Consider the following 16,728-nt stretch of genomic DNA (forward strand, 5'->3'; position numbering starts at 1 on the left):
TATTTTCAAACATATTATATATATTTATATATAATTTAATATGTATATGAAGGTATAATTATTTTAAAATTTAAAAATTGTAGACACTCATGAGTCGCTCTAAATACACAAATTATAAGTTTTATGAGAATTTCTTTTATAGAAGTCCTACTTTCTGTTATAGTCACAACTCTTTTAAAATATACAATAAAGATGCCAAAACGAAGAAAAATATACTAAAATGTAAAGCCTGTAGTACGCATAGCGGGGTATAATAATTAGGTAGATATACGGGAAATCAGGTTTAACTACTCAACTGATTTAAAGTGTATTGTCTGCAAGAACAGGCCAAGGTATGTAACAGAAGACATCAGTCAAGAATAGAAGGTCGGACACACGATGGCGCCTTGAATGCCTTACGCTATGAATATTTACTGCTTTTTAACCTACCGTAATTGATTTCTAATGATTGCCTCTGTTGCTACAATGAGCAGCTAAATTGCCGTAAAATCTTCTTTTTTTTAAACGCTATCAGTTTAATAAACATTTTGTACCTACTAAAGGGTAATTTAGCCGTGAGTTTCGACGAAGGTTAATTTGTAAAATATTTAAATGTAGAAGAAATCTTAAGTTTTCTCTAACTGCGATTTCTAAAAGCTTTTATATTTTTTAAGTAGCAGTTTAATTTTAAACTTTTACCCTTAAAATAACCAGAAATATTATTCAATAACTATATGTAAACGAATGGCGAAACAAAAAATCATGCCAGAAAAATACATACAGGAGTTTTGAATAACCGATATTGGAATAAATTATTTGATTTTGAAAAACTTAAAGAAAATAACGTCTAAGAAGATTTTCGGGAAAAACCTGTTAGTGAGGTACCATAAGGTCTGAAAGACGTAGAAGGATGTAGATCAGTTTGTGATTAGTACAGTGAAAAATACTAATGTGAGAAATAGAACAACATTGTTTGTACATGGTGCTAAAGTACAAACAGAAGTAACTCAAAAGAAAAGAATAATTAGCTACAGAAGGCTCATTCAGCTAATAAAAGGAAGGTAAATACTATTGACCTTAAACATCAGTAAAAAGGTAAATAAAGAAAGATGAGCAAAGGGTGAGGTCTTTTCATAAGCGTTTTTTTTCTTGTCTATATTAGCTTTGCTGAGTTAAAAGGAATGTCGCATTGTTTACTCCTGTTGTTAAAGCCATATCATATTTTCTTAAAGCAGATCACGAATTATTTGCAGGTCGTGGTGAGTGGGGCCATCTGTTGAATGATCTTTGAAACTCCAGATTGTCTCTCGATAGTGGGTGTCTAGCACTTGTGTGGTCTCTTGTCCTGTATTAGTGCTCGATAAAGAATTGTTGTATATCATCTTTAAGTAGTGTTGTTTATTTAGTTTTGTTTTGAAGTCCTGCAGCGTTTTTGTAAGTCCCTATACAGTATCCAGTCTTTTCTCGGGATGATAAGGAAGATCCTATTTTTGATAACCTTAAATCGTGTAAAGGTTAGACGCCTATGGCCCAGGAACCATAGGCGTAAGTGAGGATTGGCCTTCAGTCAAACCTCTAAACCCTAAACCTAGACCTCAGTTGTAATGTAATGCCGATATGTAAGTGAAGGAGTGTGTATATACTTGTAGTTGGCAAAGTTTTGCATTTGTCTTCGCTGCTTGTAGATTTACATGTCGTGCCCAGGTGTTGGTCGAAATGTACGTCCAGATATTGTCTGACAATATAATCTGCGGCTTCGGGATATGGATAAGCGGAACGCAGTTGTTAAAAATCATGACTAATTTCGTGGTCATTAATCTCGAGAAGCAGGCAGTCCGCTCCGAAAAGCTGATGTAGCATTGGCAAACTGAAATGGCTGCTTCGTTTCCTTCGTGAAGATGTGGAACATATAATACTAAACAAAAGTATTTGGTTGGTTGTCGATAGATGTTCGTCAGTGGAAACGCGCAAATTTCTTTACTTTGAATTTGTATCTTAGTACACGATGCCATATCTTATCCAATGCCTTGGAGCATAGCTATAGCCCATAGGTCAGTTAGTGGCTGGTTTACCCTGCTTGCCGATCTTGATCCTGGTTGGTATCCATAAAACCATATCATTAGACAACATAGATAAATTATTTAGTCATGTTATATCAAAATTTATAATTGTATTTTCATAAATTAATTTCTTTTTAAATACTAAGAAGACGAAATTAAAAAAAAAACATATAAAACAAGAAGAAATTATGTTGCTTATTAATGATTCATTAGCATCTGATCATTTTTTTACAGCAAACTAATTAAATTTTAACCCATGCGAACATCAATAAAGTATTCCTAATTACCATAAAACTAACCCGTGAACATTAAAGATCAAATCTAGTAAAAAAGCTGGTCCACCAAAGTTATTTACATTTCGGCATTTCAGGATCAGAAATAAAACAATTTTTTTCACTTTTAATTAGATGGAATTCTTCCACTTAGTTTGTCGACCATCCTAAAGGTTAACCCATGATTTTTACTGTGACTTAGGGATGGGCATTGGGATCGAGAAGCCCAAAATCACAAGGCTAGAAAAGACCCAGTAGTAAAAGCTTGATAAATTAAAGCTTTTATTACTGGGTCTGTTATACTACACATTAATTTTGTTGAAGTATTTATAAATAAGCTCTTACTTTACTTTGCAGACAAAGTAAATAAAAAAATAACGGTCTTTTTACACAATTCTGTCTCTTACAGTCAATTCTTCATCAAAGTTTCTTACATTCCCTATGCATATTTTTTTCACACTTTTTAGGCACTATGCTACATGTCCCTTTTTTGAATTATCGCAGCTTGCCGTCGATATCTCACTTGCACTCTCTACTCATTAGTCATTCCTATACTCAATAGTCTTTTAAATTTTCGGAATGTTTCCTAACTCTTGCCTAGATTTTTCCTTTAGTCACTCTTACTTTTCTACTATTCTACTTTTTTCAGTAATGGCCGAAATTAAAGCCATATTAAAGATATAGGAACTGCTTCTTCTGCTTTAAATACTTCACCTACGAAACGTCTAATTTCAATGATTTAAATTTTTTACTATTTTGTTACTGTTTGCACAGGGAAACACTCCTTGAGTTGATACTGACTGATGTTAAATGTTCTTGTTGGTATCCATAATTATAATTTTTGCCGTGTAATCCATTTATATTAGTATTAAGTTAAGTAAGTCGAATCATATTAATCCAAATAACAATCATAATATCATAATAATTATATTAATTCAAATAACGATTGAGGGTATTTTTTAGTTATATATTCTATAACTTTAATAGGTTCATGGAGAATCTAAAAATGAAAAAAAGGGGTTTTATTAAAAAATTTAATGTGTAACGTAATATGCTATTTTTGAATCATTCTATATTGTACAGCTATAGATAAAAAGATCCCCTAGAGATCAAAATTGACGTGTCTTAGCCTTTTTCTCAAAATATACCAGTAAAGTCACAAATAGGCGTATGACCTCTATAAATTTAAATTTATTATCGCATGTTTCGTGCAATTTATTATAGCTACTTTTTATTATAATTGCTCCTTCTCGATGGACGATTCTGTAGTGTAGAATCATCTGAAATATTTCTCTAACGTTGCTTGCCTAATACTTTTTATCCCAGTCATTGTATTGCAGATTCATGGATGGAAAATATGTCCTTAATTCTGGAGTAAATACGATAAACATATGGAACTAGTGCGTGAAAAGTGCGCATTAATTACGAAAAGCTTGGAACAATATTGCTGTCATAGTATTAGCTAGGAAATGCAAATTATTATTATTAAAAAATATGTTTTTAATTTGTTAATTTCATAAAATCAATAATACTGCTTAGATGGCTCCTGCTGACAAATAAACTGACTTTCTCCACCATCAACCACCTAAAAGAATAGTTGATACAACCTAATCCCACTATTTTCTAGTAGCATTTACTTTGTAGTACTCAAGCGCATTAAATGCATGCTATATTACTAAACTGTGCCATATTACAAAAAATGCTTATTATATTTTTTTTAAAATATGAAATTCGATAGATGAATTCATTCCTATGGCTTTACCTGGTCCAGTCACCTAATCAAATAGCGACAGAGGCCCCAAAATAATTACTAATCCCACAATTTTTACAAACCACATTCGGCGAAACATTCAAAAGGACAAAAGACCACGCTGATTTAAAGAAGTATTCATTAGAAACCGCAAATTTGTGCTGGCGACTGCGAATTTTAATTGGAAATAAAAAATAAAAGGCGTTCAGACTGATTTGTATGCATGATGATTACATTAAAAATCGATGGATGTCGATAAGTTCATTATAATAATATCGTATTATAATGATACGTTTTTATTGATTTAAAATGTAAAAATTTCATTATCAGTTTTTTTATCATCAAATAAATTACAAATATCTTTTAGTACTTAATTATGTAGAATATTGTCGACTGTATATTTTTCATAGCCAGAATATCGTTTACTATTTTTCCAATTTATTTAGGTTGGGTACTAGAACAAGATGCTGAGGTGTCGCCAATATCTTCTTCAGAGCATCTTCTTAGATTTTTTTTGTTCCCTACTTAAAAGGAGCTACAAACATAATACCCAAACTTGAAATTTGCAGAATTTTTAAAACACTTTTTATGCGCGACCTTATATCAATGAATGGAACATTAACGTACTGCTTAAATGCTACAACATCTAACTGATTGAGGTATAAGAGAATGTTGAGGAGGTAAAAAAATAATTACCCCAATTGCCTAATCGGATCAAGAATGCAGGTTAAACGCAAGAAGAACGACTAGAGTTCTTCACACTTTTGTTGGATCACGGATCAATGGAGTAAAGACACATTCTAGTTTTTACAGTTCAGGAAAGGCAAGTTAGACTCTTGAAAGGTTTTAGGTCTATGGAGAAATATCTTTATTGATGAATGCTTTGATTTACTAATTCTTTAGCAGAGAGCATACAGTTATACTAATAAACTTCGTTCGGTAATATCATATTTTCATTGATATTCTTCTGTTATAGGGCAAAAAACCGGATTTACAACTTTTCACTTTCATCGAGCACATTTGTGTTATACTTGAGAAGTGCTTGAAGAACAATCAGCTGCTGCAACACTTGAAACATGTTTATGTAAGAAATTTAGCTGCAGCTTATAAGAAGCTATTCAAAAAGATATAAAAAGCATGCTTCGAAGTAGTGTATTTAGAAAAGCTTATACACAATATTAATGAGATCACGAATTTTTGAGAAATAATTTTATTTTGTAATTGAAATTAGCCTTTAAAAACGTTCTAAACTTGATTATTGGTTGATATTGGTTCGAAAGTCTGTTCAATATAATTATAAACAATATTAGTAAATAATAAGTATGCCAGCTAGGCTTCTGCTAATAAAGATTACACAAAGTTTTAAATTTCTCGTTTAATTCTAATGACTTTAAAATGGCATGTAATAGAATCAATGAAGATTTGGCCTTAATTTACTGTCTGAATTGAACCTTAAATTAGACTTTTTGATATCAATCTAACGTAATGGTATTTGCAAGTTTAAAAAAGTATGAGTATTCTTGACTTTTCTTTTGATCCAATCTGTAAGAGTTGCCCCAAAAATCGCCGATATATGAATACGTGGAAAGCAATGACTTCTGAAGAATGTAAACCTTGCTATTAAGTAAGATTCCAACAAAAGTGTATACTACAAGTATATCTCACAAGCAAAAAAGGTATTTTTTAGTATTAGTATTACTTAGTATTTACTTATAATTCCTAATATCTAACGCTTGTAAGGTCTTGACAAACAGCTTATGTTATGTCGCTTTGGTGTTTCGATAGGGTATGCCAGCGCTACTAATGAAGAGCATTATTAACATTGGCTCAATTTTTAGATACGAAATATATTCGTAATCACACCATTGCCAAATAGTTGATGATGTTGAATGATGATAATAATTTTTCCATGAATTTCAGATGTTTTATTTTTAGCATTGGCATTCCTTACATTTTTTATAAATTGATTGGGTGGTGACTGCGCACATTTACCGCTATAAAAAATACCTGATGCTTTGATAGTATCAACTTTAAGAAGAAATACATTTAAAGAAAGAACTTGCGAACAAACTATGCTTTCATTACTTAATAATCGAGCATATTCTCTAGATCTGACTTACCAGTGACTACAGCCTCTTGAATGATAGTAATGAAGCCTTTGGTGAAAACAAAGATGAATTGTTTTACAGAAAAGATATTGAAAACTTGAGATTGAGAAGCGTTGTAACACATGTGCCTGACATGGTATTGAGAAAACTGAAAAGATGCAATAAATATACTTTTACTGGTTAGGCCATGGACTGAGTGATATTTTAAAACACCAATTTCAAGTTTATAGCGCAAAACTTTTTGTATTCCACTTTTGTCAAGTGTTCTAAATTCTTAGATTCAATCCAAACGTATATTTATAGTCGGTAAAATCACAAAAGCAGTGGTGTTCAAAATAATTCTTTAAAAAGATAACAGTGCCGAAGAGCGTTTATAGCGATAAGATAACATTTTCGCACGGAATTAAGCAAAAACAATAAACAATCACGTCGCAAAGTGTACAGATAAGCGACGCCGCGAAGGGAAGAAGCCCAGAGGACCATGAACTGCATCGATTCTATTGATCGTATAAGGCGAAATTCTTTTAGATGGTGAGATCGGATCTTCATGGAATAAAAAGTTAGTAAGTGAGAGGACATTTGCAATTATATACAAAATATCTTCTATGGAGGCAATAAGCGATAAAAAATAATGTATTGAGACAATTGAAATACTAAAGACTTTAGAATTCCTAATTAAAACAGTTGAAGTAATACCCTCTAAAGTAAGTGGTAATCCACCAATAGCCATTACTATTGAAGTGGAGACTATTATCTCAATATACTATTTTCAGCTTATCTAAGATTAATGGGAAAATATGTAGTTTTTTTAAATAAAACACCCTGTATTTAATGGCGTTATGCTTTTGAGGACAACAAGATCCTCCAACATAACTGATACCTCATTTTTAAAATTTCATTACAGCGTTGCCAAGTAATTCGTATTTTTAGGATATTTTTAGTGTTTTAAGGGTTTTATTAAAATTTTTATAGCAACCGCAGTGTTCAATAAACAAAATTTTAAAACGTCTACATTTCTTTCAAAGTATGTTCTATACCTAATACTAATAAAAGTTTAAACTTGACCTAAAATTAAATTATAACTACACTACTAATTATTCTCAATATGGCCTCCTAAGTTTCGTGCGCAAGCATTAATTCTTTTTAAAAATGAATCACTGACTTTTTCTAACATATTAGGTGTTATTGTTCGCATAACCTCTGTAATTTTTGACTGCATATTTTTACTTGTGGTTGGAGTCACTTGGTATACTTTCTCCTTTACATATCCCCAAAAGAAGAAATCCATGTTAGATAAATCCGGCGACCTGGGTGGCCATTGTACTAGTCCACCCCTGCCTATCCTTCTATTTGGAAACCGGTCATTTAAATAGTGCCTTACAGCTTGACTGTAATGAGAGACTGTAATGACGTAATTCGCAATAATCCCTGCCCAAACATTAATATAGACCATCTGTGTGGGTGGTGAGTTTCACGTGTAAAGAAAAGATTGCTAGTATCTCAATAATAATAATTGTGCGTGCTAACGCTGCCATTATTATGAAAAGTTGTGCACATGCCATATTGTCGTTATTATTGGTCTAATTCACAAGGATATGAATTAAAAGATGCAATGAGTAGAAGAAAATTTGAGTCTATAAGAAGTGCATATATTTTCATAATAATAGAAATTTCGGCCCAAATAATAGGCTGTCATCTCAGTTATTTGAATGGAAAAACGAGAAAATATCTAGGATTATAGGACATCGAATATCCAAAACTTGGATATGTTGTTTATTTCGACTTTAGAGCATTGTCTTGTTAAAAATATATACAAATATTTCGACTTGAAGTGGCTTCCTGACGGCGACGGCTTATTAGATACTAGCCAGATCAAGATTTTAGAAGATTTGCTAACCTTCCACGTGTCTCCAGAGATGTCGCGCGGTGTGCCCGCTTGCGTCACCGCGATGATTCCGGAAAAGCGAATAACAGCTGATATTTGCGTTTCCAATATCGTAACACTGCCTTTCCCTAGGTTCATTTTGTCCCAAAATTATCTTAGAGATGGTGGATGTCGATATCGGCATAAGGTTCCCCTTGCAACAGGATCTCTCGTAGAAATAATCCAAGCTTTTCTCTCGAGAACGACGTTGAGGAGTATAGCAGCACACCGGAATTTGGACGCCTGTAAACGTGATGACCACCCTTAACTACGAATTATCCTCCAGACCAAGTTATCGAGTCCGCATGTAGGTTTGGTAATTGCTAGGCTTCTCAGATCCTCGGCAAGCAATTCCTTCTTTAAAGAACACAAAGCGTCCCAAACGTTCTTATAGACAAAAAAAGACAATTATCTTAGTCTCCTTGGTGGCTAGAGGCTACTTTGGACAAATACCAATTAATAGTTCTATTCATTAATTCCACCATGCCATCTGACTGCTGGGTGTAATGCAAAAGTTTTTGTTTTCTTTATTCCAAGCATCTTACGGATATTCTGCAATAAGCTGGATCCAAATTTCGTCCTTGGTCTGAATGCAAAATTACACTAAATTGGCAAATCCATTCTTTGATTAAAGCATCGGTAGGAGTAGAGGCTTCCTGGTTTGGTAGAGTGTAGCCTTAATTCATTTTCTTGCTCAGCTCATTACTATGTACTTATACCCTGCTCCTAATTCGGGAAACGTATCAACAACGTCAATAGCAATCCTTTTAAAGGAACTTCCCACGTTGTACTGATGCATCAAATTCTTCTGCTTTCTCTGTGATTCATTACTTGCCGCATATACAACCCATTTCCTACACCAGTCCCTTACGTCTGCCTTGCTATTAACTCAGTAAAATCGTTCTCTCACTTTTCCTAGGGTCTTTGGTACTCCAAGAAGTCCTTCTTATACATCGGCATAAATTTTCTCTAGCAACTCTGAGATTCGACATTTAGCCACAATGATTTGCTTTCTTTCCTCTTTGCCGTCGTGGTCATCTATTTTCTGCCGCAAGAGATCATCTTCCAAAATTAGGGAGTTCGATTCCGCCCAATATGACATTGGGAAAATAGTTGGCAACTTTTTTCCAAGATAGCTGCTTTATTTTCTTTCTCTAGGTTGGGACTATCTGAATATCAGGATCATAAGATCCCTATTTTGCCAAGATTCATCGACAATGATGGTTCTGAACAACAGAGTATCTTTCTCCTCTGCCCACTAAGAAAGTTTGCAGGCCTCTGGACAGGGTATTCTTCATAGGGCATTCGACGGATTCTCCCTACTAAAGGAGCCTTTTTAAAGCTGCATAGTCAGTAGAAACTTTCTCTCATAGAGGTGTTTGTAGAAGTGCTCCATCGCTTTGAACAGCTAGAAACTCTCAGCGATCGACGGAATAATTATGCCATGGCTTGGATAGCGTCTTTAGCCAATGTTTTTTTCTAGTTGGTTTTTTCCTTCTTGATTTATCTCAGCACTGCTCTCATGTTTTACTCAGGTAAGAGCTGGCTCAGACAGTCTTAGGACCATTGGAATTTTTATTCTCCTTTTGTCAGCCTGGTCAATGGTTTTGCGATATTGGCAAATGCAAATAGCGTCGATAGTAAGTGCATGACTCCAAGAAGGTGCCTAACTCATGCTTTGCTTTTGAAACTGACCAATATTTGATTGTCTGGACCTTTGCCTTGTCAACAGCAACTGGACTTGAAATGACTTAACCGAGATACTTCACAGCCCTTTGACACAAAAGACATTTCTTTGGGTTTAACTTAAGTCCAGAATCTTTTAGCCTTAAGGACATTTCTTTTAGATTTGTCATGTTTTCTCAAATAATTTCCCTACCAGGCAAGTCTTCCAGGATAGTCCTCCCAAAAATCCGTTTTATTAGCCAAAAGCCTTTTTATCAGGTCAAAAGTGGCAGGAGCATTACCATGTGGAGCATGCCATTTGGACTATAAATGGCATCACGTTTATTTGCCAATATCTAACACCCACCTTGAAAATTGTCCTTTCCCGATCTTCAGAAAGTAATTCAACTTGCTAGTAAGAAAGATTTTCGATCCAGCTAGGGTATCGAAAGTGTTATCAATGCGTAGAAGAGGATAGCTGTTCTTTTTAGTCACGTTACTAAGCTGCCAGTAATCTACACAGGATCTGGTTAAGCCGTCTTCCTTTTTTACCAGTACCACCGGTGAAGACCACGGATTGCTAGATGGTTCTATGACGTCTTCCTTATCTATACTCTCAACAATGTTATCAGCCTCCTCTTTCTTAGCCTGTGGTAGTCTTTGAGATGTCTGCCGGATGGGACGATCATTTTCTGTATTAATTTTCTGCTGGTCTATGTTGGTTTTCCCTTTCTTTCCAGTATTAAAAGTATCATCATACCTCTGGAGATTTTTTCTTTGGTCTGGCCTTAGACCGCTGCCTGATGATGTGTCCCTTCTAAGTTTTCGGAATGGCTTCCCGGCTGGTTTCCACAGCCGCAGCTTGCCAATCCTAATTAATGTCAAGAGTGATTTATTTCATGAATTTGAGAACTATTTGTTGTTTATATTTTGTGAACATGTTAAGACAAACACAGTCACTTTTTAGTCTGATGATGGCAAGAAAATTTGCCGAAATGCATTAGAATTGGCATTTTATTTGTGGAGAAAATACTTCCCCTACTAAATTTTTCAATATCAAACATAACTATTTTACCATCTGTTCTCATCTTGCAATCAACACAGCCATCCAAAATGATCTCTTAAATGTAATTCCTCTTACTATGTAAAATAAATTTCTTATCATCTATCTTTAAAACTCCCTGCTTAAAGCTCAACTCCAAGCCCTTGATATCCATTATGTTCGTTACTCGTGATCACCTCATCCTCAATATCAGCCACTATCGCAGGATGATCAAATGGGTCTTTTCCTATGGGAAACATACCGTTGGTTTCTCTATGGATATTTACTCGATCTTCTGTCGCTATTAAAATATGCCTTTTTGAATAGCGACATGAGATGAAATGATAGCTGGATATATCCTGGAAATTCTGGATAACTAATTATGACTCGTCTACTAGAATTCTCTTAATTGTTAAAATAAACTATTTCAGGTAATCAATTATGTATGAAATAATTATTAATTATTAATAGAACTCCCTGTATTTAAGAATGGATGTTTTACAAGACTTTTTTTCATATTTTGGTGACTGGAACCTCTTTGAATTTACTACACCGCAACTCCGAAACCCCCTGTAACTGCTCTTTAAAATAAAGTTATAAAAAGAAGATTGATTGTAATTTATTATACACTAGAAACAATACATTATAATTAGTTTGTTTCGTCATAAAAATGAATATACAAGCTATAAAACGTAAATATTCACTCTATGATTATATTATAAATATTTGATGATACAGAAAAAAAATTCTATTGACACACCTGAACACGCCATTTTTTTAGATTATTATCCTTTTAACTCTTAAAAGGTATGAACGCCATATTACACATTCTCCTTTTTTTTATTTTTTTATCTTCTAACAAGTTTATCGTTTACAACCAATCAGTTATTCTTAAGCCACTTTTAGAAGCAGCTGATGAAGAGGTTTCATTTCAAGATTGTGCAGCTAGTTTAGTTCAAAAATACTGTGCGTTTAAAAATAAAAAACACCTAATTGTCATTAACCAAAATATAGAAACTGATTGTGGAATATCTCAGGAAACAATTGATTTAAAAAGCAGTTTTCTACCTTCACCGGATAACACAAAAAGGTGCTATTTGCTAAATATAGGAGACCAAATCAATTTAAGTAATTTTAATAATAAACTCAGTAACAACTCTTTTAATACAAAAGCGATATTCATACTGTTTATTTCAACAGTTGTGAACCTTCGTGAATCAAATCAGTTTCTTCAAACTCTTGCTGATTATTATTTAATAAAAGTTCTTTTGGTTGATAACAATTTCTTTGTGTATACATATTTCCCCTACAAGTATGAAAACATTAATCAACCAGAAACTGAATTATTGAGGCTTGGAATGTGCAATAAAGAAAAAAACTTTGAAAAAACATTGTTTGGTAATAAATTATAGTTTTAAATTTGCTTTTGATAAATTAAAATATTTTTTTTATAGATGAACATTTACCTAAATATTGGAGAAATAGCACAGTACATATCTATTATCGCAATGCACCTCCTTTTACAAATAAAGACCATACAGGTGCTGAACAAATTCTATTTTCAGCAATTTTCAAAAAACTAGGGGTTAAAATTTCCTCTCAGATGGGCTCTCTAACATTCCAAGGACTTAAAGTCAATCGAACCTATGAAAGTGAGGGTTTAAGGCTTCTTTCTCAAAGAAAAGTGCATATGATTGCCGGAAGCTATAAAGCTATATCGGAATTTTATCAAGATTTTGATAGCAGCCTGGTATATTATTTGCAGCAATCCACTTTATTTGCTCCCAGTGCATTAAAAAAGAGTCTCTTTGAAGTATTGTATTCTGTAACTATCAAAGGAATGGGTGTTTTTACCTGTGTTATTATAATTTGGTGTTTTTTTGTCAAGCTAGCTTATGGTATACGCTGTGGTCCACTGATAGGGATATGTTACTTAATAAACATGTCACAACCTATAAACAAGATTCATAAATTAAAGTTTCGTTATGCTTTGGCAGGCTTAATGTTCGGAACATATTTATACAACACGTTAATATTTGGTTATATAAAAACGTCATTTTTAAATGAGCAATATCAGAAAGATGTCCATACTATAAATGATGCTTTGGAATCGAATCTTCAAGTTTTAATTTCTCCAGAACTTATGCAAAGTTTTATGAAACACTCTGATGAATCAGATCGACGTCTGATAAATAAAATAGGTATATGTAAAATTAAATTATCCGACTGTTTAAAAAAGGTTTGTTGGGATAGATCCACTGCAATGGTTGGGCTTATAGTAATTATGAATTATTTAGCCTTTGATGTATGTCCAAACCAAATAGGTGGAAGACCACAGATACATATAGGGCAGCAAATTACCAAAGATCTGATACAAAGCTACTTTATCAAAGGATGGCCAATGGCTGAAGATATTAACAGCATTTTGTTTCGAATATGGTTTATTGCAGGAATAATTAGGAAAGAAGAAAGTAAAGTCGAGGTTCACTATTATAAAATTACAAATAAAATGTTTGGAATTAGCATAAAATCAACTTCTTTGGTACGAGAAATTTTTATTGCGCACATTTATTATTTTATAGTATTCTATTCTATATGTATTTTAGCTTTTTTAGGAGAGATACTATTAGGTAAAAGGAACGGAAGCAATGTTCATTAGACTTACATTTGTTACTTATTAATTAAATTTTGCACAGCTGCTATCCTTTGTCTTTTCACTATACTGAGTGGTTCCCTCTCTCAAAGGGAACACTGTATAACCTAAAAAAGGAAAAAAAAATCGGTTATATGAATAAAAACCTGTCAGTTACAATTTAACTAAATTTGCTTTAATTTCCTAATTTTAAATGTGATATTATATATATATATATATATATATATATATATATATATATATAATAATATATATAAATAATAATATATATATATATATATATATATATATATATATAATTAATATTGTTTATATGTATATATATATATATATATATATATACATATAAACAATATTAATTATATATACTATATTATATATATACTGGGTGAACCAACAAGAGAGTTCCTCGGACATATCTCGGGAACCGTTTGACTGAGGGGTAAAAAAATTATTGGAGAAATCGTTCATGAAGAATCAGTGTAAAACATTTTTAACTTTAAAAATTACCACCAGCGGGCGCAACTGCCATCTTAAATTTTAGAATTGCAGATAGAATTTAGAAATTGCAGAACTGATTTACAGTTTCAGAACTGAGTAATGTTAGGACAAAGTAGCAGTGGGTGACTAATGATTTTATTTACAAGTAAAATGTGATTCTACTTCAAAAGTTTTTGTTAAGATTATTGTTATAAAAAAAATTTATTGTTTTTTAAGATCAGGGGATGGTTGGGTAGAGATCATTTTGTGAAGTTATGTTTTACTAATTTTTTTTCATTGATGTGATTTAATTGAAACTTGGTGTTTAGGATTTATTTAAGATACAGTTAATGAATTTTGCCATAATTTTGACATAACTAGATTTTCTAAGATTATGTTTCTAGTAACTGTTGGTAGTTAAGTTGGGTTGTCAATTGTTATCCTTGCTTAATTATTATCCTTGCTTAAATCCTTATTAAAGGTAAATCTAAGATACAATTTACAAACAGCATTTTTATCTAATTTTGATTGAATTTGTATATAAGTAGTAGACTTATTTGGGTTTTTAGACTTTTTATTTTAAATTAAAGGTAAGAATTTCGAGATTAGATAATATTAAAGTGACTTAATAAGATTAGGATACGTTTAATCCCTTTTGAGCAACATAACTATTTTGATATACATTTTTTAAGCATATATTTTTGAGAAATGGCCTCTAACATCGGAATCAATTTGTAGCTAAATCTTTAATAGTTTTAGAAAATTTATCGCGCGATCCTTTCCAATATTTAAGGTTAGAAACAACATTTTAGCAAACGGTTTTTACTGGCTTTTTTGGATGGTATATTGCTGGCGAAAAAGGATTCAACTAAATTAATTATATTTTGGTCGATTATTAAGTCGATTAAGTCGAATATATCAGTCGATTACAAGGAATGCTCTTTTCTACGATAATGGCATTCTTTGTTGACCGATTTTAACCAATCCTTAATTTTGAAGAAATAGTCCATACTTGCAGTGTAGTCGTAGGTTAAGGTAACATGAAAATCCTGCAGTCTCCCTCCACTTATTTATTAAACACTTAGTTATTTAAATTCCATACAGGTTTCAGACACAGTAGTGTCCATCATCAGAGGATAAAAGGTTTAAAATTGGTATTGCGTATTGGTATTGACGTATATCCAATACTAATTTTAAACTTTTTTTAAGATTTTCAAGATTTTTTTAAAGATTTTCATTTTATCTTAATCCTTAATTTATTAAAATCGGTCCAATCGTTAAGAAGTTAAAGCGGGTTATTGCAAAAATAATTGAAGCCCACCGTCATTTTTATTTTTGCAATAACTATTTTTTTTACAAAAATGACAGATGAACTAGTTAAAAATTTAGTTGTTAAGCTAAATTTAACGAAAATGCAATTTTAAAATTTAGGATGGCAGTTAAACCCTCTGGTGGTAATTTTTAGAACTTAAAAATATTTTTCATCTATTCTTCATAACCGATTTACTACGATAAGTCATACGACGAACGGTTCCCGAGATAGGGAGGCGCAGTTTTATTGGGTCACCCGATATATATAAAACTATATTACATAATTTTTCCCGAATATCTTACTGTAACCTTTATTAGAATCCGTCAAAAATAGAAGGAAAATAGTTATATCAGGTACTTACTTTTAAGAATGCAAGCAACAAGCGTTATTCTATCGAAATATGTAAAAATATACTGTTGGAAGTTGCTGAAAACAAGTGTTTATATAAAAAATGAATATTTACTTACCTGCATACAAAATTTTAATTTTTAAAGAAGTTATAGTCTTGCTTTATCTGGGCTATCTGGTAGAGTTCAATATTTCACCCAAGTGTTTTTTTCATAATTAGCATTATATAAAAATATTAGATTAACATTATATTAGCATTATATAGAACAAAGATTAATAACCATTTTGTACTCTTATTCTCTTATCTATTTTATAACACTGTATAAGATATAGGGAAAATTTTTCTGCTTTCATATTTATAATATAAGTTCGATTTTTGAAATTAATAAAGTTTGAATATACCTTATTAACACTTTCTTCAGAATTTCTTTGTAGCTTTAAGCTTAAGTTGTTTATTTTTAATAAATTCATAGTTTGGTGAATTCACATCTCAAATGCTAACTTGCTTTGGATAAATGGCAACTAAAAGTCAGTGGCATATCGTTAAATTAAGTTTCTGATTTTTTCAAGAAACGAAAGGTAGGAGCTTTTGATTCTTATATTCTTATAAGAAATCTTAAGACCTATTTCTCCCTTTTTAATAGAAATTTTTCAGTAAATAGAATCAGGAATGCTGCTACAAACCCAGTTATCTAGTTACATTATGATTTGATCTAATTTTCAAAAAAAAAATCTTTTAGAATTAACCGAGCGGGTATTTATATTTTTTTATTTATATTAACATGAAGAGTAATTGATATACTTGTAAACAGGAGTAAACAGGAAATAGCGGATCTGGTAAATTACTACCACGAAAAATCTGGCACATAGATTCATTTCTTACAATTCTGGATAACTAGCTTTTTCATAGTTCATCATTTCTCTTCTTTCTTTCAGTTCTGTCAAGTCACAGATTGTAAAAGTAATATTAATATTGCGTTGGAGTCACATCCACGCCAATACATAGCGATTCTATCTTTACGACCCTTATGCATTTAGTTCCAATCTAATGCTTCTTCTTTGTAAATACAAATTTAAAAATACTGAATTATTGACCTGTGGTAAAATTAAGGGTGAAGATATCGTGCCTTAAGCG

The 16,728-nt window shown here is 32.1% G+C and overlaps 1 protein-coding gene across 3 annotated transcripts; it reads left to right on the forward strand.

Annotated features, from left to right (window-relative positions):
- Positions 1–11,626: 11,626 nt before the first annotated feature.
- On the forward strand, positions 11,627–13,579 carry LOC126735425 (uncharacterized). Of its 3 annotated transcripts, none has more exons than XM_050439403.1 (3): positions 11,627–12,198; positions 12,255–13,342; positions 13,407–13,579. In XM_050439403.1, exons 1-3 carry the CDS (start codon positions 12,159–12,161, stop codon positions 13,413–13,415), a joined length of 1,137 nt encoding a protein of 378 aa, XP_050295360.1. In that variant the 5' UTR covers positions 11,627–12,158; the 3' UTR covers positions 13,416–13,579. The 3 variants fall into 3 exon arrangements, with proteins under 3 accessions (XP_050295360.1, XP_050295361.1, XP_050295359.1); XM_050439404.1 differs by having other exon boundaries at positions 12,255–13,039; positions 13,098–13,579; XM_050439402.1 differs by having other exon boundaries at positions 12,255–13,579.
- Positions 13,580–16,728: the final 3,149 nt, after the last annotated feature.

This window comes from Anthonomus grandis, chromosome 4, assembly GCF_022605725.1.
Source record: "Anthonomus grandis grandis chromosome 4, icAntGran1.3, whole genome shotgun sequence".
In the NCBI taxonomy this organism is placed as follows: domain Eukaryota; kingdom Metazoa; phylum Arthropoda; class Insecta; order Coleoptera; family Curculionidae; genus Anthonomus; species Anthonomus grandis.

Excerpts from the sequence above, each read along its gene's own strand:
- LOC126735425 (XM_050439402.1), top strand. The coding sequence starts at position 12,159 with ATGTGCAATAAAGAAAAAAACTTTGAAAAAACATTGTTTG. Across the intron at positions 12,199-12,254 it reads CTTTGAAAAAACATTGTTTG|ATGAACATTTACCTAAATAT; the intron begins GTAATAAATTAT and ends TTTTTTTTATAG.